Here is a 26400-nt window from a genome sequence, read left to right on the forward strand (position 1 = left end):
TTAAACGCCAAAAAAAAAAGGTCTTAAGAATGTATAATAATGGAAAAAAAGTAGTGCGCAGGGCTCAGAATACTTCAACTTCAAAGTCCACACACCCGGCGCCTGGCTGATAACGTAAATGGAAATCGGAGAGACTGTGCCTGGCTTCAACACCTTCTCCGTCAGCACTTTTGGAAAGGTTGCAGTCAAACCAAATTAACTGCAAAGGGCAAGAGTTTGCTGGGAACTGCTGAGAGCCTCTCAGCTGCCCGAAGGGGCAGCACCCGGTGCCCCCAGGCCGGGGCAAACCCTTCCAGTGCCGTGCGCCGGGCTCTCCAAAACCTTACAACAAAGGAGTTCTTGCAATTTTTATCTTTTAATGGTCCCTTGTGCCAGCCCCTCATTCCATCCAGCTTAAAATCAGCTTTAAATGCACTCATCACCATTTACCGGCGTACATTATCGGAAAGCCCGGGCAGTTAGAGTGCTGCTCCTGCTTTTTATTTCTCCCTCGCAGCAGGCTCTGTCATGTTCAATACATCACGGGGCAGAGCCCTGCAGGACGCTGCGTGTGTCCTTGCTCAAGGAAAGCGCTTCGGCTGCCGGGGTGCCCGGGGTTGGCAGCAGAGGAATGCGGGACGTTGGCGTCGGGCAATTTCGGAGCACAGAGGAGCCCCCAGCCCCACGCGGCAGCGGTGGCATCGTCCCCAGGTGTCACCGAAGGAGAATCCCCATCAGGCTGCAGGCTCACGAAGGCAAAAACCAAGCAGCAGGTGACGGCTTCAGGCTCATTTTGAGAAGAAAAAAGCGAGGATTGGATCGGGGGAGCCTCGTGTCCCTCCAAGGAGGTGGGGATGCCCACGCAGGAGGCAGCAGAGCCCTGGGGGGCACGGCCACCCCACGCAGCATCCTTGGGGCACGGCGGCAACCAAAAGCATCCACAGCAGGACGAGAGGAGTCGAGCACCAGGGCCGGGGTCCAGCCGCTCCCACGCAGCACGGTTCGTGGTCCCAGCCCACTTCCACGGGTGATCGCATCCTGCAGCACCCCGGGGCTGCGGAGAGGGGTAGGACCCTCCTGGCAAGGGGGGGTTTCTGCAACCCAGCCCCTCCATGCAGGAACAACAGCCTCTCACTGTGCTTGCTCACATTTAATCTCAACTCAGTGCAGGTTTCCAGAGGTCAAATCGTTTATAGACACTTTGCCTTCATTTGAGCCTCATTACATTTATTTTTTTACTTTTTTTCTCCCCCCCCATTTTTTTTTTTTTTTACAAAAAAAAAAAAATAATAATAATTGTAGTTATTCCCAGCTGTACACATCCTGCTACATCCTTTGGTGTGAAGTTGAGCAGTCTGACTCGGCCGCCCTCCACCACGTGCAGTTCCTCGCTGGCGGGGGGCTTGCGGGGGAAGCGAAGCGCCGATGGCACGGGGCGAGCAGGCAGGAGGGGAGCCGGCGGTGCCCTCAGGGCAGGGGGCAGCTGCCATCCAGGTTTTCCAGAGCCACCGACCCTTTTCCTGATGTTGCAGACACGGGGATGCTCCCAGAGGCTGTACCAGGGCTGGGGGGACGCAAATGCCCCCCGTTGGGACCGTCCCCGCTGGTGCCCCACAGCATCACCAAGCCCAGGAGCGCAGGGGGCTGTTGGGAACGAGCTTTTCCAGGCTTTTCCAGTCCTTTTTCTCGGCCAAACCACCCTCAGAGCCGCCTTCCTTAAATGCAGTTTTAAAGAGCTTTTTTCTCCTCCGTTCCTTGCCGGGTAATTAGCGCACGAGAGCAATCCCATCTCCTCCGGCCGGGCACAGCGAGCGCTAATGAGCTGCGCTCTGCCTGGGACATCTCCCTCGGTTCGGAGCAGAAAAGGGCAAAAAATCTCAGAAACGCCATCCTGAAGGGGAAAAGACACGTTTTCCAGGAAATCTCCTTTCCACCCCAAATCCTCTCCCCCCGAAGCGGCCGCGATGGCCGGAGGGAGGCGATGCTGGAGGCACACATCCGAAGCTCACGGCCCGGCCGTCCCCAGCGGGCAGCTCTCACCTCGACCCTACGCGGGCTTTGACCAGGTTAAAAATCAAAAAAATTAAAAGATAATCCATTAAAAACGTAGTATAAAAATTCTCTTCCATATGCTACAATACAGGGTGAGCACTTCTGCTACACAAATACTTTTATTTCCCGTTATTTCTTTTTTTTTTTTTTTCTTTTTTTTTTCTTTTTTTTTTTTTTTTACCCTTTAGTACAAAATGCTGAAATGCAGGCCTGTGCGGGGATGGGTTTTGCTTCATCGGAACCTATATACCAGAAGACACAAGACCATATAGCCACAGGACCCTACCAAAGCCAGCCCCTTCCCCCCACCACACACAAACCCTACTTGTTAGTAAACTTTGCTTTAAAAAACTGTATTTTAAAGGTTATCAATTCTAATTCTTTACTTTCATTTGAATACAAAACACATAAGTTGCTATTATCTTTCGTGGCTCCCTGAGCTGAATTTACTATGCTTTCTTTGAAATCACTCCTCATTGCTTATGTCCGAAGACCAAGAAGGGCTCGAGCAGATGATTCCCGGATCACGGGCTTCCCCTTTTCTTCAAACATACGAGCACAAAAATCCATATAAAAACGTGATTGTTTTGCTGATGTCCCGTCAGTAGCTGAGGATCCGACCGACTTCACCGCAGTCCGTACAGCGTCCGAACACGACTAACACACCGAACAACGCACGTGTACGACAGTAGGAACAACTTTCACCAGTGGACATCTTTGCTCAGTCTGGTTACACGCTGCATGTCCAGGTCGCGTCCCAAAAGGACGCTTCGGGGCGGGGGGGGGGGGGGGGGTAAGGAAAAAAAAAAAATAATAATAAAAAAAAAAAATTGCCACCACCAAAACCATCAGTGGAATACAATTACAGCAGACGAAAAATACACACCTAGTGTACCGGGAGGGGTCCCCCACCCTTCCAATGCTATTTACTAGTCCGGTTATTTACATTTTTCACAAGTCTTATGCAGGATGCACCAAAAAAAAAAAAAAAAAAAAAAAAAAGAAGAAGTCACAATAAAAAAATAAGTCCTGTATAGTGCCACCAAAGCGCAGACGGAAAGAACCAGAAAACCAAAAAAAAAAAAGGAAAAAAAAAAAAAAAAGAAAACAAAAAACCCTAAAACCAAAACCAAAAGTCGTTTAGGGCTTCAATGTGTGCCATATTTGCAGACCTCCAAATAAATCCGTGTGTAATCCCGGGCCGCCCGTGGGTGGCCGAGCCCCCGGCCGCTGCCTCCGTGCGCCGAGCCCTGCCACCGCCCGGCTGCAGCACGGCGCGCGGCGCCGCCAGCCCCGCTCCGCTCCGCGGCTAGTAGATGACCTCGTAGACCGTGGCCTTCTTGTCACCAGAGCCCGTGACGATGTACTTGTCATCCGCTGAAATGTCGCAACTTAAGACAGACGAGGATTCCTTGGACTGGAAGGAGCAGGGCATGGGGAAAAAAAAACAGGAATCGGGTCAGCGTGGTGGCCCGATGATGCTGCACCGATCCTAGAAGCCCCTGGGATGGTCCAGGAGCTGCCCACCCCCCCGTGCCCTCCCCAAAAAGCACCCACGCACCTGGAAGATGCTCGCTCCGTAGGGCGTCCTCCAGGCGTTGAGCAGGTTGTCCTTCCCCGTGCTCACGAACCATTTCCCTGCAGCCAGAGCAAACGGCGTCAGCAGGGGCCAAGCTGCCCACCCCGGCACCAGAGCCGGGTGGACACCCCTCTCCCAGCCCCAAGGGGTCACGCTCGGGAAAGGGTTTGGGAAAAATTGGGAAATGGGGAGTTTTTGGATGCCCACCCCAGCACTGCCACCCCCTGCGCACGCAGCCGGCCCGCGGCTCGCCCTCCCCGCATTGTGGGGGCTCAGAACCACAACCAGGTGGAGCAGCAGGATTGTTTCACGGCAAAAACCCCACCGGCACCCTCACGGGGACAAACCCTGCCCGCAGCCTCCGTGCTCAGCCCCCTCCCAGCACCAAATCCTCGTGCGCAGCCCCAGGGCTCCCCGGGGCACCCATGGGAGCGCAGCGCCCGCTGCCCCCCACTCACCGCAGTAGGCGAACTTGAGGGAGAGGACGCAGCTCTCGTGGAGGTGCAGCTGGTACTTGTCGGGCTTGGTGTGGTGCAGCACTTCCACGTTGCTGCTCTCCATGCCCACCGCCAGCCACTCGCCCGTGGGGCAGTACCCCAGCGAGAAGATCTGCGGGGCAGACGGGGGCTCTCAGCGGGGTTTTTGTCTCTCCAGCTTTTGCAGGAGACGCCGGGGGGACAGCACCAGCTGTGCCGTGCCTCAGCTCCCCCGGTTCCGCCCACCCCGCTCTGTTCTTTCTTTTTTCTGGTTGATTTTAACCTGGTTTTGCTCACAGAGCTGACTGCAAGGCCAGAGATTCAGAAGGGAAACGACCTGGCAAGGTGGAAGGGATGGAGCCCTGTCCTAAATCATCACCCATCCCAGAGCTGGAACGGGGCTTGGCAGAGCCGGGAGCTGCAGGAGGGGCCCTGCTGCGGGTCTGCACCAGGCACCCAGCAGCATCCTGCAGGGACAGTGCTCCCAGTGCTGACATTTAGGACAAAAAGTGTCTATCTGGCATGTCCAGAACAGAAAGGCTCAGCGTGGATGAGCTACACGCCTCACGGCTACATGAGCTGTGAGTTTTGGCTCTTAGGGTTTGGAGAAGCACGGACACATCAGGGGTCTGCAGCCATGCAAAGCTCTGGGGGGTGCCAGCCCCACGGGATGGACACATTTGCTAAGGGGATGTGAGGTCCCAGATGTTGTTTTTTTTTTTTGGAAGAGGGCTCTGGGAGGTCTCCAGGGGCACACGGCTGCCCGTGCCCTGCTCCCACCCCACGCACCGGGCTCCTCCAGCATCCCGGTGTGAGCACTGCTCTCCTTGTGGCAGCCCAGTCTTGCACCAGGTGAAAAAGCAACAAAAGAGGAGCTAAAAATGAGAGCCAGGGGTGTCCCACAGCTCCCACTGCCTCACATGCTCCTGCATTACACCCAGGACACGCAGGCACCAAGCGAGCCAGGGCTGTGCAGAGCACATGCCATGCAGGAACCATCAACTTCTGGGGCCATCCGGAGCAGGCAGGCTCACTTTTCACGGACAGAAAACCCCTGCACGAGGGCTCCACGAGGCCAGGAGCTTCCCCTCCGTAACCCAAGGGCTCACCTGGGAGGTGAAGTCGTGCTGCTGGAGCTGCCGCCCTTCCCGCAGGTCCCAGGAGCGCACGGTGTTGTCCAGCCCCCCTGTCCACAGCTTCGTACCGTCATGCGAGATGTCTATGCAGCTGGCACCGTCCGTGTGGCCTTGGAATTGCCTGGGAGAAAACATAAAAAAAAAAAAAACAAATCTTGAAGGGGGAAGGCAGGGCACAACCCACGGAGGTCGCTCGCTTGAAGGGAGCTGGGGAAGCTGCGGGATGGGGCATCACCGCGCGCACCAGCACCCGGGCTGCACCTCCAGGGCTGTCCCCGCACCGAGCAGGTGGGAAACCCACACGGGGAGCCCAGGGAAGGTGCTGGCCGCTCACCTGACGAGCGTCTGGTTGTGCAGGTCCCACACGGCGATGTTGCCGTCGCTGCAGCAGGAGAAGCAGACTTTGGCGTCGGGGCTGATGGCCAGCGCGTAGCAGGCGGGGGCGGAGGAGGTGAGCTCGGCTTTGATGCGGGGCGTGGGGGAGGCCAGGTCCCAGATGGTGAGCGTGCTGGCCTCCCCCCCCACGATCAGCGTGCGGCCGTCGGGGAGCAGCTTGCAGGAGCGGATGTAGTTATCCCTGTTCTGGGGGAGGCAGTGGGGGCACGGGGATGCCGTGAGCACGAGGCTGGGGGCACCGCGCAGCGCGCCGGCGGCACGGGGACGGCCCCCTGACCCCTTACCAGGCAGTCGAGCTGGGAAATGGGGCTTTTGCTGCCCGGCTGGCTGATATCCCAAATCTTTACGCAGCCCTTGCCGCCGGTGTAGACGTGCCGGGTGGGGTTGCTGATGGTGACGGCGCACACCACCTCCCCGTGGCTCAGCGTGTTGATCTGCCGGGCGTGCCGCGGGATGCCGGGGCCGGCCAGGGCGTCGTGGGGAAAAGGGACCGGCTGCATCTGCCCGTCGGCGCTGACGTGGAAGGAGTAGGCTCTGCAGAAAAAAGGGGGGACACACGGGGGTCAGCCCCGGGAAATGGGAGTGCTGAAACGCAGCACGGCCTCGCTGGGGGCACCACCAAATTGGGGGTCACCCGCACTCGACCGCGGTCCTCCCCATGGAGAAACCCTGAAGAAAACCCTAAAGGTGCTTACGGCTTCCCTCCGGGGATGGACGCCAGGCTGGTGGGCAGGCCGGGGGCTCGCATGGGTGGGTGAGGATCGAAGCCGACCTGCCGGGAGACAACGTGGTGAGGGGGGCACGAGCTGGGCACGGTGCACGTCAGCCCCCCAGCCCCAGCCCCGTGCCCAGCACGCGGACGTGCAGCCCCGTCGCAGCCCCGCGGCTCCCCGTTTGCCCACAATTGCTCAATAGCTGGTTGTGATTTTACCCCCCACGCCACCAGAAAGGGGAAGGATTGGGGAGATAACCAAAGATTTCAGGCCCTCCAGGAGCAGCGTGGGGCTTGCTCGCCCTCCCCACACCGTTCCCAAGTCCCTGGGCTGGCAGCAGGGAAGCTGCGCCCCAGTGCTGCAGAAACCCCAAACCCTGCAGCAATGGCAGTGCTTTAGTTCTCGTTCTGACTGTGTTTGGGTTTTAAAAACACACAATGAGGCATTTAACAGTACTAATCACGGGATCAGAGAACATCCCCAGTTGGAAGGGACCCATACGGATCATCGAGCCCAACTCCTGGCTCCACACAGGTCAACCCACGGGGGTCTGAACGAAGGGGAAGCTGGCTGTGCAGTGGTTTTCCCATGAACCCAGGCCAGGATACCCCAATGCAGAGGGGTACCCAAAGGTGCACACCCCAAACCCCATGCCCAGCCCCCCTCGCCAGCAGCCAAATCAAACCATGGCCGGCCAGGATCACCCCCACTCCCCCCACCCAACACAGGGGAGCCCCAAACACCCCCAAACCCCTCCCGCGCCCACCGTGAGCGAAAAAAGGAGCTAAAAGTGCTACGTACAGCTCCAAAGCTCACCATTGGCGACCGGCCGTAGGCGGCGGCGGCGGCGGCAGCGGCGCTCATCTGCGGGGGGATGTTGTGCAGGCCGGCGTAGGCGCCGGGGCTGGTGAGCGAGCCGTTCATCTCGTGGTGCCCCATCATGGCAAAGGGGGCCGCGTACGAGCCCGCGATGGAGATGGGCGTCCGCAGGGCTGAGGCTGGGGGGTCAGGGATGCGGTCAGGGGGACGCGGCGCAAAGGCTGCGCCACCCCATGATCGTCCCCGTGGAGATCGTCCCCATGCAAAGCGCTCGGGGCTTGTGCCGAGCTGGGGTGGGTCCCTGATAATCCCCCCAAGCCCTGGGGAGCCCCGGGGGTACCCACCCAGAGGGTCCATGCCGCTCGGCTTGCCGGGCATCGGCCGCAGCCCCGGGGTGCTGCTCGTCCCCGGGGTGGGGGCGTCGTTCCTCGGCGTCGGAGTGTTCGACTTGAGGCCGGGCGTTGACGATTTGTCGTTCTGGATGGAGAAAGGACCCAAAAAAAAAAAAAAACACATATAAAGGATGAGGTTCAACCACCAGCACCCACGGGAGGGCATCCCCTGCTCGGGAAGCCCAGGCAGGGGACAGGGCACGGCACGTACGTGGCCCAGGTCCTTAGTCTTGGAGGAGGGAGTGCTGCTGGAGGAGGCGACCGAGGCCGGGCTGTTCGGTGCGTCCCCCTTCTTCAGCCCGCGGGCTTTGTCGATGCCGTTCTCCGGGGGGGAGTGGGCCGGGCTGACCCGGGGGGTGGCGGGGTCCTGCAGGATGGGAGAAAGCGCTCACACCCCTGCATCATCCCCTGGGCCCCCACCCCAGCACGCAGAGCTCCCGAAATGCTGCTCGGCTCACCTCGTTGGAGACGTCGACGACCAGGTCGTCGCTCTTGTCACCATCGCTGTCCTGGAACACAGCAGGAGTCAGCGCCCCGAAACCCCACAGAAGCCCCCGCAGAAAAACCCCAAACCCCCTCAGCAGCACCAGGCAGGGCGCATCCACCCCGCGTTCACCACGTTTTGCCCAAACCCAGCTTTCTTTTACCCAAAGCCCTGCCCGAACAAGCAGTGCCCGCCCCTGCTGGCACATCCCGTGCCGTGCCACTCACATATCGGCTCATGCTGTCCTTCTCCTCCGCTTTCCGCTTCTTGGAGTCGATGCTGTAGTCTGTGGAGCTCCGGTGCTTCTCGCTGGCTCTCAGGCTTTCCGAGGGCGACACGGAGTTATTCTGCAAAAAAATAAAACAAAACAGCAGGCACGGCTGAGTTGCGAGCACAAAGACTCAGGGGCTTGGAGAGCAGCAGCCCAAAAGGCACAGCACCGAGCCCAGAACCCAGCCCCAGAGCCCAAAACCCCAGGGGCAGGCGAGCCCCCGGCATCGCCTCCAGCCCCACGTGGCTGCTCGTGGGCACCCGAGCCAGTTTGCCCCAAAAAAGCAGGGAGAAAGGAGGAGCTGCCCAGTGTTCTGAATGGAAAACCCTGCGAGGAAGCCGGGGAGGCTGCTGGTAAATAGGGACACCAAACCCCAGCCCTCGAGAGCCCAGCCCCAGGCGAGCCCGTGGCCGCTTTCTCCTCGGTGGCAGCAGAGCCAGGACCTCGTCCCCAGGTTTTATTAGGGGAGCAAAGGGCACAGCGGGGCCCAGCGGCTGGAGAGCTGCTTTATCTCAGCCACAGCAGCAGCCGAGCTCCACCAAGCCAAAGGGCATTCAAAAAACATTTGGAAAAACACCCAGCAACAGGAGCCTGGCGGCAGAGCCGAGCTCGCTGGGGTTTTGCGCAGGAGCCCCGGGCACATCCGAGGCCGTGGCCCCACCAGGGACCCCCCTCGCCCACCAGCTCTGAGCTGGGAGCAAAAAACGGGAACGGGGAAGCGGTGCCGGGGCTGGCAGAACCCCGGCAGCCCGGCCCCGGGGCGATGGGATTCAATTAGGTTCTGGGAGCCGCAGGAGCAATCGCCGTCACCGCGCGTCTGGTCGCGGAGCTCGCCACCCCTGCTAAGCAGAGCTGTTTCTAAGCCCCTCTGCCTGCCTTTCTTTTCCTTCTGAAAGGGAGAACTAAAGCAGTTCATGTTTCTCCTCGGTACCCAATAAGCAGCTTTGGATAACACCGGGGTCTTTCTTCTCAGGCAGTCATGCTGAAAAACCTCGGAGCTACCAGAGAATCATGTCAAGCATTTAGAGGCATCGATCCATTCAGCCTTCTGCTGGCGCGCCGCCAAGAAACTAAATATTTTTTATTGCTCAGGCAAGGCTAGGAAAATATGAATGACTAACTCTGATTATCGTGCGCATTAAACCTCCCCGGGGAATGCCCCGTGTTTTATTTTATAGATCGGGAACATTCCCATCTTTCACGGCCCCCTCCCCGCCCCTGCGAGCAGGCAGGTTAATGATGCCCGATTCCCCTTTCTCCCCCCCCCCATCTTAAATAGCACTTTTCTTCCCATCCGCCCTCGGCTCTCCAAGGGCCCCTCCGCAGCGAGGGGCCGGGGCCGTGCACGGATGGCAGGAAATCGCTGCAAAGCCTCGGCTCAGCCGGGCTTTGTGCCGGCAGCTCGGCTGCGGGACGCAGGCAGCAGGCACCCAGGGTGGGGGGCGAGGGCTGAACGTCCCCCCCCCCAGCCTATTCGATCCCCCCATCGTGCCACAAAGCAGCCCCGGGCCGTAGCGAGAGCCACGCCGCTGCCATTAAGGCAGGGCCAAAAAAAAAAAAAAAAAAAAATAATTAAAAATAAATGAAATCAGTGCTGGAGGTGGCAGTTGCCCTCGAGCACGGTTCTTGAGCTGGTTAGTTAACTGCTTGACCTTCCGAGTCCTACTTAACACGGCGTAATAGCCCCAACCGGCCCGGCAGATTAGATGACCCAAGATAATAGGAGAGTGATCGGGAATAAAATAGCTTTCCTAATCGCTGAAGGATTTTTTTTTTATCCGCGCTCGCTCGTGGGGGGCGCGCTGCAGCCCCGGGGGGGTCTGAGCCCAGCACAGTGATCACATCCCGTAACGGGGTGGGGATTTCGCCTGTTTCTTTTTTTTCCCTTTTCTCTTTCATAAGACCCATCAGAAAGGCGTCCCCCGAGGTGACGCCCAGGAGGCTGCTTTTTAATGTGATAACTGGAGCAAAACCGCGCAGCCATCGGCACCGGGATGGAGAGGAAAGGGGGCACGGGACTCACCGCGCTCGAGTCGCGCTCTTTTAGAGGCAGCCAGTGGCAGAGGCGAGGTCGCAGCCAAACAAAAAGAAGACACAAAAACAACAGCGGTTAGAATAAGGCTTAGAACAGAAACAACAAACCCAGGGGCTCCCCGCTGCAGTGCCCTGCCCGAGCTCAGCCCACGCCGGGCTCCGCTCGGCTTCGCTCGCAAACCCACCTCCCTCCCTCGTGCCACCTCCACCCCTGCCCGTTTTAATTTAGATGGCAAAATGCACAAAGCATCGAGGAAAGGCATCGAAATGCACAGGGAAGGGCATGGGGATGGGGTCCTGATAGCCAAGGTGACAAACCCAGCAGGGTCTGTGCGCGTTTACGCGGCCCCGTTTCCCCTGGCACCTCCTGGTAACTCAGAGCCACGCAGGAAAATGAAGGGAACTGGGTAATTGCTACCAGGATCTGTCTCCTGCTGGTGTTCACGGGGAGACAAACACGTGTGGGAACCTCACAGTGATGGGGAAAAGATCACAGGTCCTGCGTGCTAACACGGCGCTGCAGGGAAAACCTGCACCGCTTTTGGTGTGCAGCTGAACCCGTGCCTTGTTTTTTCCTCCCCAAAAGAATGATTTATTGCTAATAAGAAAAAAACGTGCACGATAATGAACATCACCGGTTTCCAGGCCATCACAGCCTCTGAGCAGAGCTCTGATGGTGATGGAGGAGGAGGAGGAGGAAGAGGAGGAGGAGGGGTGCTCTGCCATCACTGCACAGCTCCGTGCCTGCAGGGCTCAGCCTCGAGGGCAAGCTCAGGGCCACAGGAGCGAATCAACCCGACAGGGCTCAACCCACCAGTGTCACCTCCCGGGTCATTTGCCTTCCCTGTCCTAAACGGGCACAGAAAGGAGCAATCTGGAGCCAACCCCCCCACCCCGTGACACCCCTCAAACCCCAGCAGGCTCTGACCCACCGGGCACCCCTGGGTGACCTGGAGGCAGCGACGCCGCGCACGGGGGGTGCTCCGGCACCGTTTTGGGACCACCCCACAACCCCAAGCAGCAGAGGAACGAGGGGGGGTAGGGCTCTCACCTCTGTGGTCCAGGTCGTGGTGGTTCTTCTCGTCCTTGACGGCCAAATGTGCCTGGCTGCCCAGGGCGCCGAGCGCCAGCAGCCCCGAGCTGCTGCCGGTGACGGGCGGGATGCCGGGAGGCTGCAAGCCCGAGGGGTGCGGCGGCAGCTGGACCGGGGGCCCGTGGGCGGCGTGGGAGAGGTGCTGAGCCTGGAGCTGCTGCTGCTGCAATGAGACCACCAGTGAGCCGGGGAGGGAGGGGGCAGAGGGACGGGGGTGGCTTGGAGCCACCCCGTAGGATCCCCGAGGCGCGCGGCGCCGGGAGGTGAGGCCGGCTGCAAGGAGAAGCCCCGTTAGCAGGAGGGACCCCGAAAGAGAGGGACCCCGGGGGTGGTCCCCAGCCACAGCACGGGATGCATCCTCGATGCGAGGTGAGCTGCATCGTCGCTGCAGGCCTGGTTTTGCTCTCCCCGACAGCCAGAAGCAAAAGCATCAGCGCTACCCGCGCTGCAGGGAACGGCTCTGGCCGGAGCAGGGGCTGCTCAGCCAGACCACAGGGACAAAAGCAGAGCGCCCAGGGGATGCCCGAGCTGCAGGTGACCCTTTTTGCCACTCTGCAACCCTGCCGGCACCCCCTGGCCCAGCCATCCCATGGTGTGCCCGGGGAGAGCTGAGCTGAGGCTCTGGGGAGGGGAAGGGACAGGAGGAGCCGCATCCCTCGCGCCTCTGGGTCAGAAATGAACCTGCCTGGAGAAAGCAGGCAGAGATCTGAGTTAGGGGGTTACTGCTCCAAGCCTGGCTCCCAAGCACTAAATTTCATCTCCACAGCTCCTGCTCCACCTCCCCACACCGTGGACAGCAGCAGGCTGCCCAGGAGGCTCCCCGGCACCGGCATCTCCACCCCTCCTGCTGCACCAACCCCAGGAACGAGGGGCTGGGGGGGACCAGCAGAGCCCCCGCCTCTCCCCTGCCCCCTGCCAGCCTGTGCTGGCACCGGTCACATCTTCTCCCTCCCCAGTGCCACCAAACGTGGCACAAATGGTCGCTGAGGGGGCAAGCAGGGGGTGAGGGTCCTGTGGCACGGCGAGCAGACGCACCGCCAGCCTGCGCACCCCCACGGGCACCCTGATGGGGGCACAGAGTGGGCAGGGGTCTTCTAGAAAGCTCTAAAGGGGTTTTGACCCCTGCATGAAGCCCAGGTGACAGCAGCAGGCAGGGGCTGTCCTGCATCCTGACACCAGGACCCCAGCTGCACCGCGATGCCCAGGCAGCACGGGGCTGCTGCCAGCACCATCACGGCCCCATTTGGTTTAACCCACGGGAACAAGGCACAAACAGCACCCAGCAGCCCTCACAGCCCCGTATTTTGGGGCACAGCCCCAAGAATTCCTGGGGGAAGCAGCGCAGGGGCCGGGCAGAGCTCGGGGTGGGCAGCCCACGCCTGCCCGCCGCTCGCAGCTGGGCCGGGTTTCTAAACCCTGTGCGAGGCGAGAGGGAAATCCCCACCCAGCACACGACCCGGGGTCAGATTGGAAAGTAAGCAGTCGCAGTTTCGGGCGGAGGAGACGCATTATCTCCAAATGCAGCTTCTTCCGGGCAGCGCAAAGGTCTCGGCTGTGGCAGGAGCCGAATCCAGAAGGCAATTAGGCACCCGCAGCGCCGGCAGGGAAAAGGCACGAATCGTTTCATCCTCAAAAGCAGGAGCTCCGGGCTTCTGCTGGGCTGCTCCATCCATGGTGCAGGGAGGGGGAGGCATCCTCAAGCCCTCCAAAAGCTCACAGACGTCCTCAGTCCGGCACGCACGAGGCAGCGGCACAAGGAGCCCGCGCTGGCAGGACCAGGGGGCACCACGGCTCACGAGGGGGTCCCCAGCCCCACGGCTCTGCCAGCACCCCGATATCGATCCTTCCCATCTCCAAGTGAGAGGCACAGCGCCTGGCCTCGTAGGGAAATCAGCGAGCCCTTTACGGTCCCAGCCCTGCATGATTTCCACCCGTTTCGGGCCGTGGGACCGCAGCGTTCCCCGGATGCTTTCCAGCCCCCAAATCCAACGCTTTCTCCTCGTCTCTCCACGGCGGGCAGAAGCGTGGTTTCAGGATGCTCCTCCAGCCAACTCCACGGGGCAGCAGCAGCCCCGCAGGCAGGGCAGGGAGCCCTGGACACCCCGCTGCACCGGCAGACCCCGCACGGTGCTGATGGCGCAGCCTTGGCACAGCCCAGGGACAAGGCACAGCCCCTCCGAGCACCCAGGTGGGGCAGAGCGAGGCAGGCAGGACGGCTCAGCCCCCTGAGCCTCTCCCTCCAGTGGAGCAGAAAAACGCTGTTTTCTTCCTTTTTTTTTCTCTTTTTTTTTTTTTTTTTTCAAGCTGCTGGCAAACACGTCCAGCCAACGCTTCGCTGAGCTGCGTGGGACCGGCCCCATGGGGTACGAGCCACTGGGCGAAGGGGTGGAAATGAGCACCAAGCCACGACGTCCCTCCACAGCTTAAAATAATGTTTAAGAGTCATTTTCCTTCCCTTTGGCAGGCAGGAACCGGTGAGCAGAAGGCACCTCAGGAGATCCCTCGCCCCCAGCGTGGCAGGAAGGTGCCGAAGGGACGACGAGCCCAGGGTGCCCACGCTGCGCTCCCAGCTCCGTCCTTCCCAGCTGCTTTGCTCTGCCACATCCACACAGGCGAGCCCACGGAGCTGTGAGCACACATCCCACCAGGAATCCCATATCCTGGAGGACCCCGCAGCAGGGGGGACCCTGCCCAGGTGTCCACGGAGCAGGGGGCTGAAGCGGAGTGAAGCAATGCCCCTCGCTTTGTGCCTGCTCTGCCAAAAAGCACCATCCCTCCCCACCTTCGTTCCTTCCCCAAAAAAAAGGCAGTTTCCAAACCCCACATCACCAAGGGGTTCATTGCCAAGCAGCCCCATGGGTGAAGCTTCAAGCTGGGGGCTGACGTGGTGCAGGAGCTCTTCAGCCACCTCCACCACCCCAAAACCATCCCCGTAACCACAGCCCCGAACTGGGCACCCACTGCTGGCCGTGCTGGGAGCACCCGGGGATTCAAACTGGGCACCCAGCACCGGGGAGCACCCGGGGATTTGGGCAGCTTCCCCGTGGCACCCTGCAGCCCTCCTGGGGCAGGGGGCTGGGAGCAAGGGTGGGCACCGAGCACCCCTCAGCCCCGGGTCCCGGCCAAGCGAGAGGAGGCGGCGAGGGAGGCGCAGGCGCAGAGCCCTTTTCCTCCTGGGGTCTCCCGGCGTGTGCCAGACAAATATGGTTAAGATATGAAGAGGTTACGGTTTACGAGAAAGGCTGGCAAGGAATATCTTGTACGTAGAGTGGTTTTAATTGGATTATGTACATCATGCTTCATGCCTTTGTTAACCGATTTAATGGTTCACCACTTAAGTTCACCACTTGCGTTAAATTTAGTAAAGTAGTCTAATCATTTCCAGAGCTATAACCAAATCAAGGGCTCAATTTCACAGAAGCCTGAAGCAGAGGAACTGTGAGACAATGGCCTAGATGCATAAAATTAACAGTTCTTGACCTCAAAAGGGGCGAAAAAAAGGTTTTAATGGTTTGGTGCATTTTTTGTGCCGGTCGGTTTTGTTTTGGGCACCTGCTGGCGCGGTTACAAACACAGCCACCTCCTCTGGCCGCGAGGCCCCGCAGGGACAGCGAAGCCACCCTGTCCCCGCTGTCCCCACCCTGTCCCTAGAGGAAACGGGGTGCGGGGGCCGTGCACACCCCACGGGCTGCTCTCTCCCACCCCAGAAGCACGGACACGCACGAGTGACCCTCCCCACACCAAAACCCTACAACAACAAGGCAGTGCGCGAGCACACCGGGGAGAAATTCTCTCTGGTGGAGGGTAAAAAGCTCTGGTTTTGGGGACAGGATGACCAAAGCCCCACAGCACGAGGTGCCTGCTCCCCGGGGACCCCGTGCAGCCCCGCGCTCTCCTCTGCCCGTACCTCCTGCCTCGTGCAGGTTCGTCAGGCAGAGCGATTAACTGGCTGGCTGCTTAATGGCGGGACGACACTCGCCTTAGCTCTGCTCCGAGGAAGCAATTACCTTGAAAATGGGGGTCACAGGCCCCGCTCGTTTACCTTAATTGAATTCCGATATCTGCCTCTAGCTGCCTGCCTCCTGGCTAGGGCTAGGAGCAGCGAAGCAGCGCCGAGCTCCCCCAGCCCCTGCCCGGCCCCGCAGCCACCTGGGGCTGCCCGTTAAAAGGGAAAACCACGGACACGCTCTGCACGTTTCCCAGGACACGCAGGATGCAGCGAGAGCTCTGTGCTCCCCGTGCAGCAGCTGCTGCAAGAAGCTTTCTGCCCCTGCGTCCGTGCAGCAGTGGGAGAAGGAGAGCGGGTTAAATGCAGGCAGGGAGCTCCCTTGTACCGTAAGGCAGAAGTGCAGACAGTTGCTTCAAAAAAAAAAAAATAAATGTTCTATAGAAAACCAAAAACGATGCTCCAAAAAATTAAATGTTCTCCAGAAAACCAAGAGCTAGCCCCAAAAGAGCTCTCGGGCCAGGACACTGCTCGGGGACTGCGCTGCCCCGCGTAGGGGAGCTCCGACAGGAGCAGGTTTCCTGCAGGACCGAGACCTTTGCATCAATTAAAGAGACAATTAAAGTCGTTAAGCCTTAAAAACGCTCGACAGACCCCGGCCACACCGAAGCGGGTAAGTCAATGCATGGAACAAGTCCGGCAAGCTTACAGCACATTTCACATCAACAGTACAGGCAGAGGCAAGCCTGGGCTCGGGGGGCTGGGGGGACCTGGGCCCTGCTCAGCTCCCTTCAGACACCCCCCAGCCTCGGGGACGAGCAGCATTTGGCTGGAGGGGGGGCTCCTGGTGCTGCCTGGTGCCGGGGGGGGAATTTGGCTGCGACCCCACCTCGCCCAGTGCCGGATCGGGGGGGGGGGGCTGGGACAGCGCAAGCTGCCCTTCCCTAACGCCGCCCGAGCGCAGGATTGCCTCTGGTTATGGTAAATGATAGGAATAAAAGGGGTATACACACGGTGAGAGGCAGATTGGGAAGTCCACGTACCCCGATGATAGCATTCAACTCCGTCATTGTCACTTGCTTGGCACGTTCAACAGCCTGTGCAACTTGCTGTTGGTGCTGCGGGGACAGAGGCTGGGTCAGAGCAGGACACGTGGCACCAGGACAGGTCCCCCCCATGCCCCAGGGCCACCCTGATCCCCCCCCCTTTTCATTTTTTTATTATTGTTTTTAATTTTTTTACACTTTTCCCTGCCCATGACAGGCAAGGGGCTGGTTTTGCATCACCAGCTCAGTCTGGGCACAGCAGAGCCCACGAAGCCTCTCCCGGGGTCCCCCCCTCTTCCCCACCAAAGGTTTTACAGCACCCACAGGGGGCTGAGCCCCGCTTCCCTCAAACCAACCCCAGCCCCCCAAAAAGCTGCTCTGGTGGGGGAAGGTTCCCTGGGGAAGCACAGCCCCCACCCGGGGCACGGAAACGTCCTTACCTCTTGTGACAGAAAAGGCATGATCTGCGCTAAAATTGTATTCAGCCTTTTAGCAATTTCTGTCTGAAAAAAGGGAAGAAGAAAAGGCACGGGTTAGCACGAAGCTGCCTCCTGCAGACTGCGCCGGGCTTCCCAGCAGCAGCAGCAGAGATTTGCATCCCCTCCCATCCCCTCCCCGCGGCGCAGGAGGAAGCGGCTCCCCAAGAGCACAGCAAAAGCGCACGGGGCGCACCGTGCCCGCAGCACGGGGCAGGGGCTGCTCCCCCCTTCTGGCATCTCAGCCCCATTCCTCTCATGGGACCGTGCAGCATTAAGCCAGACCAGGCAGCTTCACGACTCCTGAAGCTGGAATGAAGATGATGAAGGTCCGAGTGGATGCGGTGCCCGGGTGCTGGCACCGCTCTGGCCCCGCGCTGGGTGCGGCGCAGCGCACCCAAGGGACACACGGGTGGCAGCCTGACCCCACCACCCATTTTCCAGGGCTGTGTTCTACCAGAAACCTCTGCAAACACAGAGGCAGAGGCCACCCCAAGCACCAAGCAGCTAGCTAACAGTGACCTTGGCCGGTGCCACGTGTGGCCGATGGTTTCCTCCGATCCCAGCTGCATCGGGCTCCTTCCCCACCCCGAGCGCAGCCGCTGGGGTTACTGCTGCCATCCTTACGTCACACCCCAGATATTCAACCCGTAACCATCCCCACCTGTCAGCCTGACCACATTATTTAGGAGTTTAATAATAACAGCCTAGGCTGTCAAACTGTGGTTTCTGCGACGTCTCCATTAGCCGGGAATAACGTTTTCCTTGAGCACAAACCCCGCCGCGCGTTCCAGGCGAGTCAGCAGTTTGCATCTCAGCCCCCAGTGCTGGGAGCCACCGCCGTGCCCGCACCGAGTGCCCCGGGGATGCTCCCACCCCGCAGGGTGAAGGCAGCCAAGCTGTGGATAAAGGCTTGCAGGGGGGCCTCATCCTCTCCAGGGCACCTCCACACGGGAATCCGGTGCCCGGCACAGCCCGAGCTGTGCAGGAGCAGGGGATGGATGGGGAGCTGTGGCCGGTCCGGGGCAGAGCATGCCCCGGATCCCAAGAGTTAACGCCGGCCGCTTTGCTGGCCGCAGCAGCTGTTAAAACAGCTTCTGGTCCAACTCAAACAATTCCTGAGCAGCCGTAAGGCTTCAGCGCCGCAACAATGGTCAGAGCGGAGCCCTGGAGCGCAATCAAACGCCGAGGAATTCCTCCCGACAGCCCCGAGCGGTTACCAGTAAGGCAGAAGCGATTACCTGGTCTCGCTCCCATCGGCCAGCACCAGCTCAGAGCCCCCCCGCGTGCTCCCCAGAGCCCCCCGCTGCAGCCCCAGCCCCTGCGGGTGCCACACGGAGAGGGGCTCGCCCCCGCCTGCTCCCCAAAGGCTGCAGTAAAAGCGAGAAATCCAAACTGATCGTTTACAGGGGAGGAGAAAAAAAAAAAAAAACACAGCAGAAACTCAACGCTGCTCTGAGGGATGGAGCAGAGGCAGGTGAAGAACCAACGGGAAAACCAAGGGGCAGCAACGCGCGAGGAGGACCCCAAACCCCCCAAATAAACCCTCAGAAACACCCAGCAGCGAGGCAGCACCTGCAGCGGGCACCGCGCGCTCCGACTTCAAAGCGCCGGTGGTATTTCTGGACGCCGGCTTTTCAGAAAGCATCGCGGCGATCAGATGACACCTGATGCTTTTATTAGCCCTTTCAGAGGTCATGGGAATCGGCTGGTGCTGCATTTCAAGCAGGAGGCATCTCCCAGCTCCTGCCTTGGCGACTCAGGTGCATTAGCCGCAGCTGGGCGAGCGCCGCGGCCGCCAGGAGCGTAATGGACCTGAAAGCAAGGACGCAAGGCTCGCCTCGTGCTCGGTGCACTTAGGGTGCTCCTTCCTTCCAGCAGGAGCCTCTCAGTGCCTGCACCTCCCAGGCAGCAGCACCTCTGTCCTCACGCCAAATCCACGAGGAATAAAGCCAGAAAAACCCCGCCGAGCCCCGCATGGGGCTGATCCGGAGCAGCAGTGCCACGGGAAAGCACCCTGGGGCTGCACCGCCCGCTGCTCAGCCATAGGGAAAGCTCTCCCAAGGCCTTTTTGGCATTGACAGATCGATTAGACTCTATATAAACTGCAGCCCCATTAAATATTTATTCCTTCTGATGAAGCCGATTGGATTCTGGATGCCACGAGCGCTCGGTGTATGGCTCCTCCAGCGCGATCGCTCTCCGTGAGCAGATGCGTGGGCTCCTTTCTGCTGGCTCCTGGCAGGTTCCAGAACAAATTCAGTCCTGATTTGAACGGAGAACCCCAGTGCCAGCAGGAGCAGCCCCTCGGGCTGAGTGTCGGGCAGGTCGTTTAGGTGCAGAGGGAAGAATCCTGCGCCCCAACAGGCTGCGGGGAGCCCAGGGAGAAGCAAGCTGCTGCTGGGTCTTCCCTGGGCGCTGCCAAGCACTAACACCACCCAGACACACAAAATGCACCAAGAACAGCCATTCAAGTCCGATTTCGCCCAAATTTCCAACAAAGACTTGAAGAAAAGCTTCATCCCCTACAAAAAAAGACCTCCCACATTCAGCAAGCAAGAATACATTAATGTCCGAAACGCTACAACCGCCACAGTTCCCATTAGCAGGAGACTCGATAATCTTTAAATATTTGTTCACTTTAATTTTTCCCCTTCCCCAGCACATTAAACTCCAGTTGTCCCCGTTAGAAGTTTAATTGGCAGCACAAAGGGATGCTCTGGGGCTGCGGGATCAGGGCAGGGCTCCACACCCGACACCTTCCCCGTTCGTCGTGCCCTGCGGAGCCCCCCCCAGCCCCAGCGGGCAGCTCCAGCCATGAAAAATCCCTATTTGTGGCACGGGGTTGCCATGGCGATGGCTGGCCCCGCATCCCCGTGTGCTTTGTCCACAGCAGAGGATGGAGAGCCAGGAGCCGTGCGGGGTGCTGGCAGCACCGACACCCACCGGAGCCCCCCGAGGGATGCTCAGCCCCAGCAGGGATGCCCACAGCAGGTAAAAAGGGCGAGGAGAACCCAAAATCCCCACTAATCCCGCTCTGCCCTCAGCCCCACCGGGGATCCGACCTGCTGCTGCACCAGAAACGCTTCCGGCTCAGCGTTTCGTGAGCATTTTTTGTGATTTTTGTGATTTTTTTCGATCAGACATCTGTGGTGCCTGCATCACCCCCAGCACCCGGCTGAACCTCAGCCCTCCCCGGCATGCCGACTTCATCAGGTGGGACAACACCAGAGAGGAAGCACCAAGCACAAGACAGCCCCAGCCATCCATCCCCTCCACAAAACGCCCCACAACAGCTTTAAGAGCCCCTCGGTGAGCCCCCAGCACCCCGGCTCACAGGGCGAGGAGCCCCCCGGAGGCCCCCGGCCATGCCCCAGCTCCGCACCCGGCTCTGCCCCAGCCCGGCGCGGGAGGAGGACGAGGAGTAAATCACACCAGCCGTGAAGCACCAGAAGCGTTTGTTGAAGCCAGGATATTGTCTCTTTAAGCACATGAAAATCAGGCCCTTGAGCAGTGTGGTTCTCACTCCAGCACACAATTATGGGTACTTTCAGCTGTCTACCACTATTTCAAGTGCTCTCTCCAACCGGGCTGTCAATGGCATGTTGAAAGCTATTTGTGGCTGCTATCGTTATTAGCAAAGTGGAGAGCTTCGCTGATGAGAATTAAATTCGGGGAGGGGGCGCCGAGGGGCGGGCGCCCCCCCCCTCATTACGGCATTGCCAGAGGCCGGGCTGGGGGGGGGCAGAGCCCAGCCGGGGGCACCCGCAGCTCCAACGGGCTGGCACGGGCTCGCTCCTACCTTGGGAGCCCTGAAAGCATCACCCTAGCAAATTACTTGGCTTCCGAAGTATTTAGCAAATTATTACCTGGCACTCCTCGCTAACGAGCATGACAGAAAGTATATTGTGTTCTTGGAATATTCTAGAAAAGGGGGGGAAAAAAAAATAAAAAAATAAAAAAAAGTAAGCCTCTCTTCCCAGGGAAGTGTCAGGAGGGTTTAGGTTTGTTCCAAAGCATTAAGTGTTTAAGCACGAAAACAAGAAGTGCTTATGTGGAGAGTTCTCAGCCATAAAAAAAAAAATACAAAAATAAAAAAAAAAAAACAACCACACGGCACAAAGGTTCCCCCTCGGAGGTGTCCTGTTTCCCAACGCAAAATTAGTTTTTCTTTTGGAATCGTTGCTCCCTCGGATGGCGTCTGGCGATTATCTGCCCAGATCTGAACAAAAACAATGCCGAAACAACACGGGAAAGAAGGGCTCTTTGTGAAAATCAATTAACCTTAAAAAGAGTTTCGCCGGGGTTTAGGAAGGGAAGCCCTGAGCAGCCCCGCGCCGGGGAAGCCGAGCGGGGTAACAGAGCGCTGCATTCACCGCCAGGCCGATGTAAGGAGGGATTGACTGCCTGACATGCAACAAAGTGGGTAGTCACTTCCTAAATATTTCCTTGCATATGGACTTGTTTATGAAACTGCATTTTTTTCTTAACGAGAAACAAAACGAGAAGAAAGAGGGGGGGGGGGGGGGGGAAAAACACGACACAAAACGCGCACCCGGGCGCATATGCACGCGCTTAATATTCAGCGCAGAAGAGATAATCTGTTATATAAGCCCACAGCCAGACAATCCCCTTTTGCTTAAAGATGAAGTATCCATCAATGTTTGTCTCAAGCAGATGTAATCACAAGCAGTCAAGTCTGGAGGGCAGGACACCGCATGAATAATTCAGGCACTTCAGCCTCCTTGATTGTGCGCGGATAAACACGAGGCAACCGCCCAACAGGTCAGCCCCTAACTTCCTTGCTCGGACCCAACACGGCCACGCCGGGCTCTGGTGGGCACGGGGCTACCCAACTTGGGCATGGGGCTACCCAGGAGGGGCTCAGCACCCCGGGTCCTGGCTCCGTCCCCAGCCCCGTGCCCGTTCCCACCCCGTTTTGGCCTGGAAGCGCGCTGGGCTCGCCGCGGTGTTTTCCTCCGGCACCACGCACGCCGCTGTCAATTGAAGCAGGAGGCAGCTTCGCCTCCCCAAACTTCTCACCCAACAAGCACGAGGCACGCAGTGTATGGCACCAGGAGCAACGCGGGCTGGGGGCACCCCGGGAACGCTCGCCCGCTGCGATTCACCCCCAGAGGAGCCCCCGGCACGTCTCGGGGTCCCCAGCACCGGGGTGCTGACACCAGCCCTCGCTGCCCTCCCGCAGCATCCAGGTGGGAGGTGGTGAGGGCAACCCCCTGCCTCCCTGCCAAAAAGCACCCATGGGTGCAGCAGGGCTCCTCTGTGAACTCCAAAAACACCCCAGACCTGAGGCCAACGGGGAAGGCACGATGCACGGGGACACATCATGGCACGGAAGGAGCCGAGCATCCCACCAACACACCACCAAGCCAAGGCCAGCGGCCGGCCCCCATCCAGCAGCACAGCCCCTCCTGGAGCAGGGCTCTGCAGGCAGCCATCCCCGGTGCAACATCTCAGAGAACAGCAACTGCTTTCCTAAGCTCCCATCAGCAGAAACAGCGACATTTCGACACCTGCATGGGGCCAAACCATCACAGCACCAGCAAACAGGCGATAAAACGTGCGGCTTCCCCAGAGCAAGGCTGGCAGAGAGCTCCCAGGGCAGCGGGCACCAGCCCTGCACGCGGGGGCATCCCGGGCCACACCACCACCGAAGGCACCCGAGGCAAAGCAGCCTCACACAGACACCTCTGGCCGGGCAGAAGCGACAGAGAAAAGGGAGTTGGGATAATCTGCATGGAAGAAGACATTAAAAAAAAAAAAAAAAAACAACACCCAACAACAACCACCAAAAACCCAAGCCAAACAAAAGCACAACAAAAAGCCCTGACGGCTAAGCAGTAATTATTTGTGCTACTCTGTGACTACACACCAAAAAGCCGAAGGGAACCGTGTGTGAAGGAGAGGCAGACTCCCAGACACGCTGCTTTGAATTTAATCATCTGCTAACGACACTTCCATAGGCAGGACTGCGATGCTGCTATTAAGCAAAACCACTTTGGAGCTGAACGGGGCTGATCTGCGAGTTGCAAAGTTGATGTCAACTTGTATCTGCCTTCAGTTCTTAATTAGAACTACTTCTAAAACCAGTAAGCAGCAGCAGCACAAATAATCAGGTCTAATCTCAATAATAACTTTATTCCTTTAAGTTTTACCATCATGTGCCCAGCCTTTAGGCTCTTTAACTGTAATCTTATCAAGGTAGCACACCGCATTCTGCTCCGGCCTTCTATATTTTTCCTTCGGGCAAGTTACATATTAGAGGAGACCCAAAGAGGGAAAAAAAAAAAAAAAAAAAAAAAAAGCACCAAACATTGCTTCATTTTTCCAGATGCAAAGACAAACCCGTGCCATTGAGCAACACACCAGCAGCTATCGGTATCCCGAAGATAATTCCCTGCAAGTCTCACGCCACGGCGCCACGAGGGTCGGGGTTTGACCTCAGAGCGGGGCGCTTTGCGCCAACAAGCCGGAGGGGAAGGCTCCAGGTTATCCCCATTTTATCCCCATTTTCCAAGCACCGGGAACCCACCACGCCGGGCACGCACCTCCTGGCACCCCACGCAAACAGATTTCCAAAATCTGAGTTTTTCCCGAGCGCACACACCAAATCTGCTCCACCAAACGGGGCTGCCGGGCCCCGAGGCTCCCCTGGAGCCACCTCCCCGACTCTGCCCTCGCCCCCCCCCTCACTGCTCAGGGTCTAATTTCCCCCCAAACACGTTGAGAAAAGGGCAAGAGGAAAGCCACCCTCCCCACCTCCCCATTACTCACCTGTTTGTGCATTTCAATATTCAAACCGTACGACATCTCATAGTACTGGGGGAGGGAGAGAAAACACACACACGCACAAAAAAAAAAAAAAAAAAAAAAAAAAAAAGAAAGAAAAAGGAGCCAAGGTGAATTTGAATTCATTTACCAGGAGGCGTTTGCATAAGGTCATTACCAGAAAGCATCCTGGTCGGGGCCGTGCTGGCAGCCGAGGAAATGACACCTTACAGCCAGCAGATGTTTCTGGCTCGCCCTGGCAGCAGCTCGCCCGGGGACACCCCGCGGCCCTCCCGTGTCCCCCCCCCCCAGGGCACGAAGCGGCTCAAACCCAGGGGTCGGGGGCTGGAGGGCTCCGGGGGGGGGTGGCAGCCCCCAGCCGGCCCGGGGGGGCACGCAGAGGGCTGGGCTGGACCGGACCCGGGGGCAGCACCGGGGGTCCGGGGGGTACCGGAGGGGGGGGTCCCGGTGTTCCCACGCCCCCCCCATCCCCCCCCCAGCGATTAGGAGCCTGCGGTTGGGAGCCGGGGGGGGCTCAGCGCTGCCACCCCGAGCCTGGGCTACCGCAGGGCGGGACGGGGGGGGGACGACACACGATGGCGACCCCCCCCGTCTTATTTCTCCCTTTTCTTTTCCACCCCTCCCTCGGCCGGGGGCTCGTCGGCGGGGCCGCCCCCCCTCCACCCCCCTACCCCCCCCCGCCCGCCGCTCACCATCACGTAATGGCGCTGCATCTCCGTCTTCTCGTTCGCCAGCTTGTCGTACTCCACTTTCAGGCTGGGGGGGGGGGGGAAGCAAAGCACAACCGGGTGTGTGTGTGTGTGGGGGGGGGCCGTCAGCCACCAGCCACCACGGGGCGCAGCTCGCCACGGCACCCCCCCCCCTCCCCCTTTATTTTTTTTTTTTTTTTTTATTTTATTTTTTTTAAGGTGTTCCCCCCCCCCTCTCCCAAGGCTCACCTGTGGTACTGGGCTTGCAGGAACTGGAACTCGTCCTTGATCCGGTCGCACGATTCGGCCACGGTGAATTTAAAGCCCGGCTGGCCCGGCTGGTGCGGAGCCTGCGGGGAGGGAGAGCGGGGGGGGGGGGGACGCTCAGCGGCTTGTGGAGGGGTGGAGGGGGGGGGGGAAAGGGAATTGGGGGAAGCTCAGCAAAGGGAAGGGGGGGTCCGGGACTCACCGGGTGCCGGCCCTGGGGGTACATGGCCGGGCTGGGGCGCGGTCACTGGAGCCAGCCGCGGCGATCGCGACGTGCGCTGCTGCCCGCCGGCCACGGAGCGCTCCCGGAGAGGCCGAGAACTGGAACAAAGAGACGAGAGGAAAGTCCGTGCGGGGGGCGGAGGAGGCGAGGAAGGAGGGGGGGGAGAGAGAGAGAGAGAGAGAGAGAGAAAACGGGAGGGGTGAGGAGGAGAAAAGGAGGGTGGGGGGGGGGGGGGGGGGGGGAAGAAAAGCAGCGGGGCCCGGCCAGCCCCGCTCGCCCCCCGGCGCAGGCTCCGCACCGCGCGGCTCGGCCGGGGAAGGCGCTGCGCACCCGCGGAGCCCGGCCAGCCCTGCTGCCGCCGCCGCCGCCCGAGCCGCCGGGCTTTAACCCCCCCCCCCCCCCCCCCTTCCCCTCCAAGAGCGAAACCAGGAAAAAAAAATTAAAAAAAAAAAAAAAATCAGCCAAAAAAGGTAATAATAATAATAATAAAAAAAAAATCAAAACAAAGCGGCGAGGAAGGAGCCCCCGAGGTATTCCTGGGCGAGAAAGGGGGGGAAGCAAAGCCAGGAACTAACGGCGGAGCACGACGGCCATGGAGGAGAGGAGGAGGAGGGGGAGAAGGCCGTACACATCCGAGCGATCCGGCACCGGCCGCTCCGCTCCGCTCCTCCTCCGCTCTCGGTTCAGCTCCGGAACGGCGGCGGCGGCGGCTCCGGGGCTCCTCGGGCCATGCTGGGGTTGGGGGGGGGGAGAGAGGGGCCAAGAAGAGATCCGGGGGGTCGGGGTCGCGGCGGGGTCGCGGTGTCTGGGGGCGCTCCCGGGGCCGGGGCCGGGTCCCGCCGCTCGGTGCCGCCGCCGCGCGCGGACTGGGGCAGCCCCGGAGCACGCGGCCCGCGCCGCCGCCACCGGAGCGCGCCCGCCGCTGGGCGGGGCCGCAGCCCGGGCGGCCTCGGAGCTCAGGCGGCCAATGGCAGCGCGGAGAACCCACGTGGGGGCGGAGGGGGAGGCCGCTGATTGGGCGCCGCCCTAGGGGACGTCACAATGGGCAGCGCGGGAGGGGCGGCCCCGCCACCGGGCGGCACCGGGACGGCCCCGAGCGGGCGGCGGGGGGGCTGGCGTTTTTTTTTGGTGTGTTTTGCCCGTTTTTTTCAAATTTTTTGATGGTGTTTGAGGTCGAACGGGGGTAAAATGGTCGGCACAAAGGGAAAAAAAGCCGGGAAGGAGCCTCGGGAGCGGCTGCCCGCCCCGCTGCACCCCTTTCCCGGGGAACCACCGGGCTCCGCCGCCGGTCCCAGCCCCGTAGCGCTCGGGGGAGCCCCGGTCCCGTCCCCATCCCGGCCCCGTTCCCGGCCGAGCCCCGCGGCCCCGTCCCGGCGGCACAAAATGGCTCCCGCGCCGCGCGTCACCCGGAGCCTCCCCGCCCCACGTGGGGGCATGTGTCACTCAAACCCCCCTCGGACCAATCAGAGCACGGCGCGGCCGGTTCCCGCCACCCCATTGGACGGCGCCGGCGCGGCTG

At 59.9% G+C, this 26400-nt stretch overlaps 1 protein-coding gene across 10 annotated transcripts; it reads right to left on the reverse strand.

Annotated features, from left to right (window-relative positions):
• Positions 1-335: 335 nt before the first annotated feature.
• TLE3 (TLE family member 3, transcriptional corepressor) lies at positions 336-25707 on the reverse strand. 10 transcript variants are annotated; one of them, XM_084293447.1, is made up of 21 exons: positions 25457-25707; positions 24861-24979; positions 24641-24741; positions 24395-24458; positions 23688-23732; positions 16857-16919; positions 16414-16488; positions 11383-11584; positions 10321-10337; positions 8254-8373; positions 8001-8051; positions 7754-7909; positions 7495-7627; positions 7148-7329; positions 6314-6390; positions 5903-6152; positions 5557-5804; positions 5196-5343; positions 4069-4219; positions 3593-3669; positions 336-3448 (listed from the first exon to the last, which is right to left on the reverse strand). In XM_084293447.1, exons 2-21 carry the CDS (start codon positions 24882-24884, stop codon positions 3341-3343), a joined length of 2292 nt encoding a protein of 763 aa, XP_084149573.1. In that variant the 5' UTR covers positions 24885-24979; positions 25457-25707; the 3' UTR covers positions 336-3340. The 10 variants fall into 10 exon arrangements, with proteins under 10 accessions (XP_084149573.1, XP_084149581.1, XP_084149580.1 ...); XM_084293455.1 differs by having other exon boundaries at positions 11383-11587; XM_084293454.1 differs by having other exon boundaries at positions 7133-7329; positions 11383-11587.
• Between the last annotated feature and the right edge of the window lie 693 nt (positions 25708-26400).

This window comes from Netta rufina, assembly GCF_964035555.1.
Source record: "Netta rufina genome assembly, chromosome: 11".
NCBI classification, from domain to species: domain Eukaryota; kingdom Metazoa; phylum Chordata; class Aves; order Anseriformes; family Anatidae; genus Netta; species Netta rufina.

Coding starts and splice junctions, on each gene's coding strand:
- TLE3 (XM_084293448.1), bottom strand. CDS start 24,884: ATGTACCCCCAGGGCCGGCACCCG. Junction 24,459..24,640: donor CTGCAAGCCCAGTACCACAG/GTGAGCCTTGGG, acceptor CCCCCCCCCCAG/CCTGAAAGTGGAGTACGACA. Junction 5,805..5,902: donor TTTCCCAGCTCGACTGCCTG/GTAAGGGGTCAG, acceptor TGCCTCCCCCAG/AACAGGGATAACTACATCCG.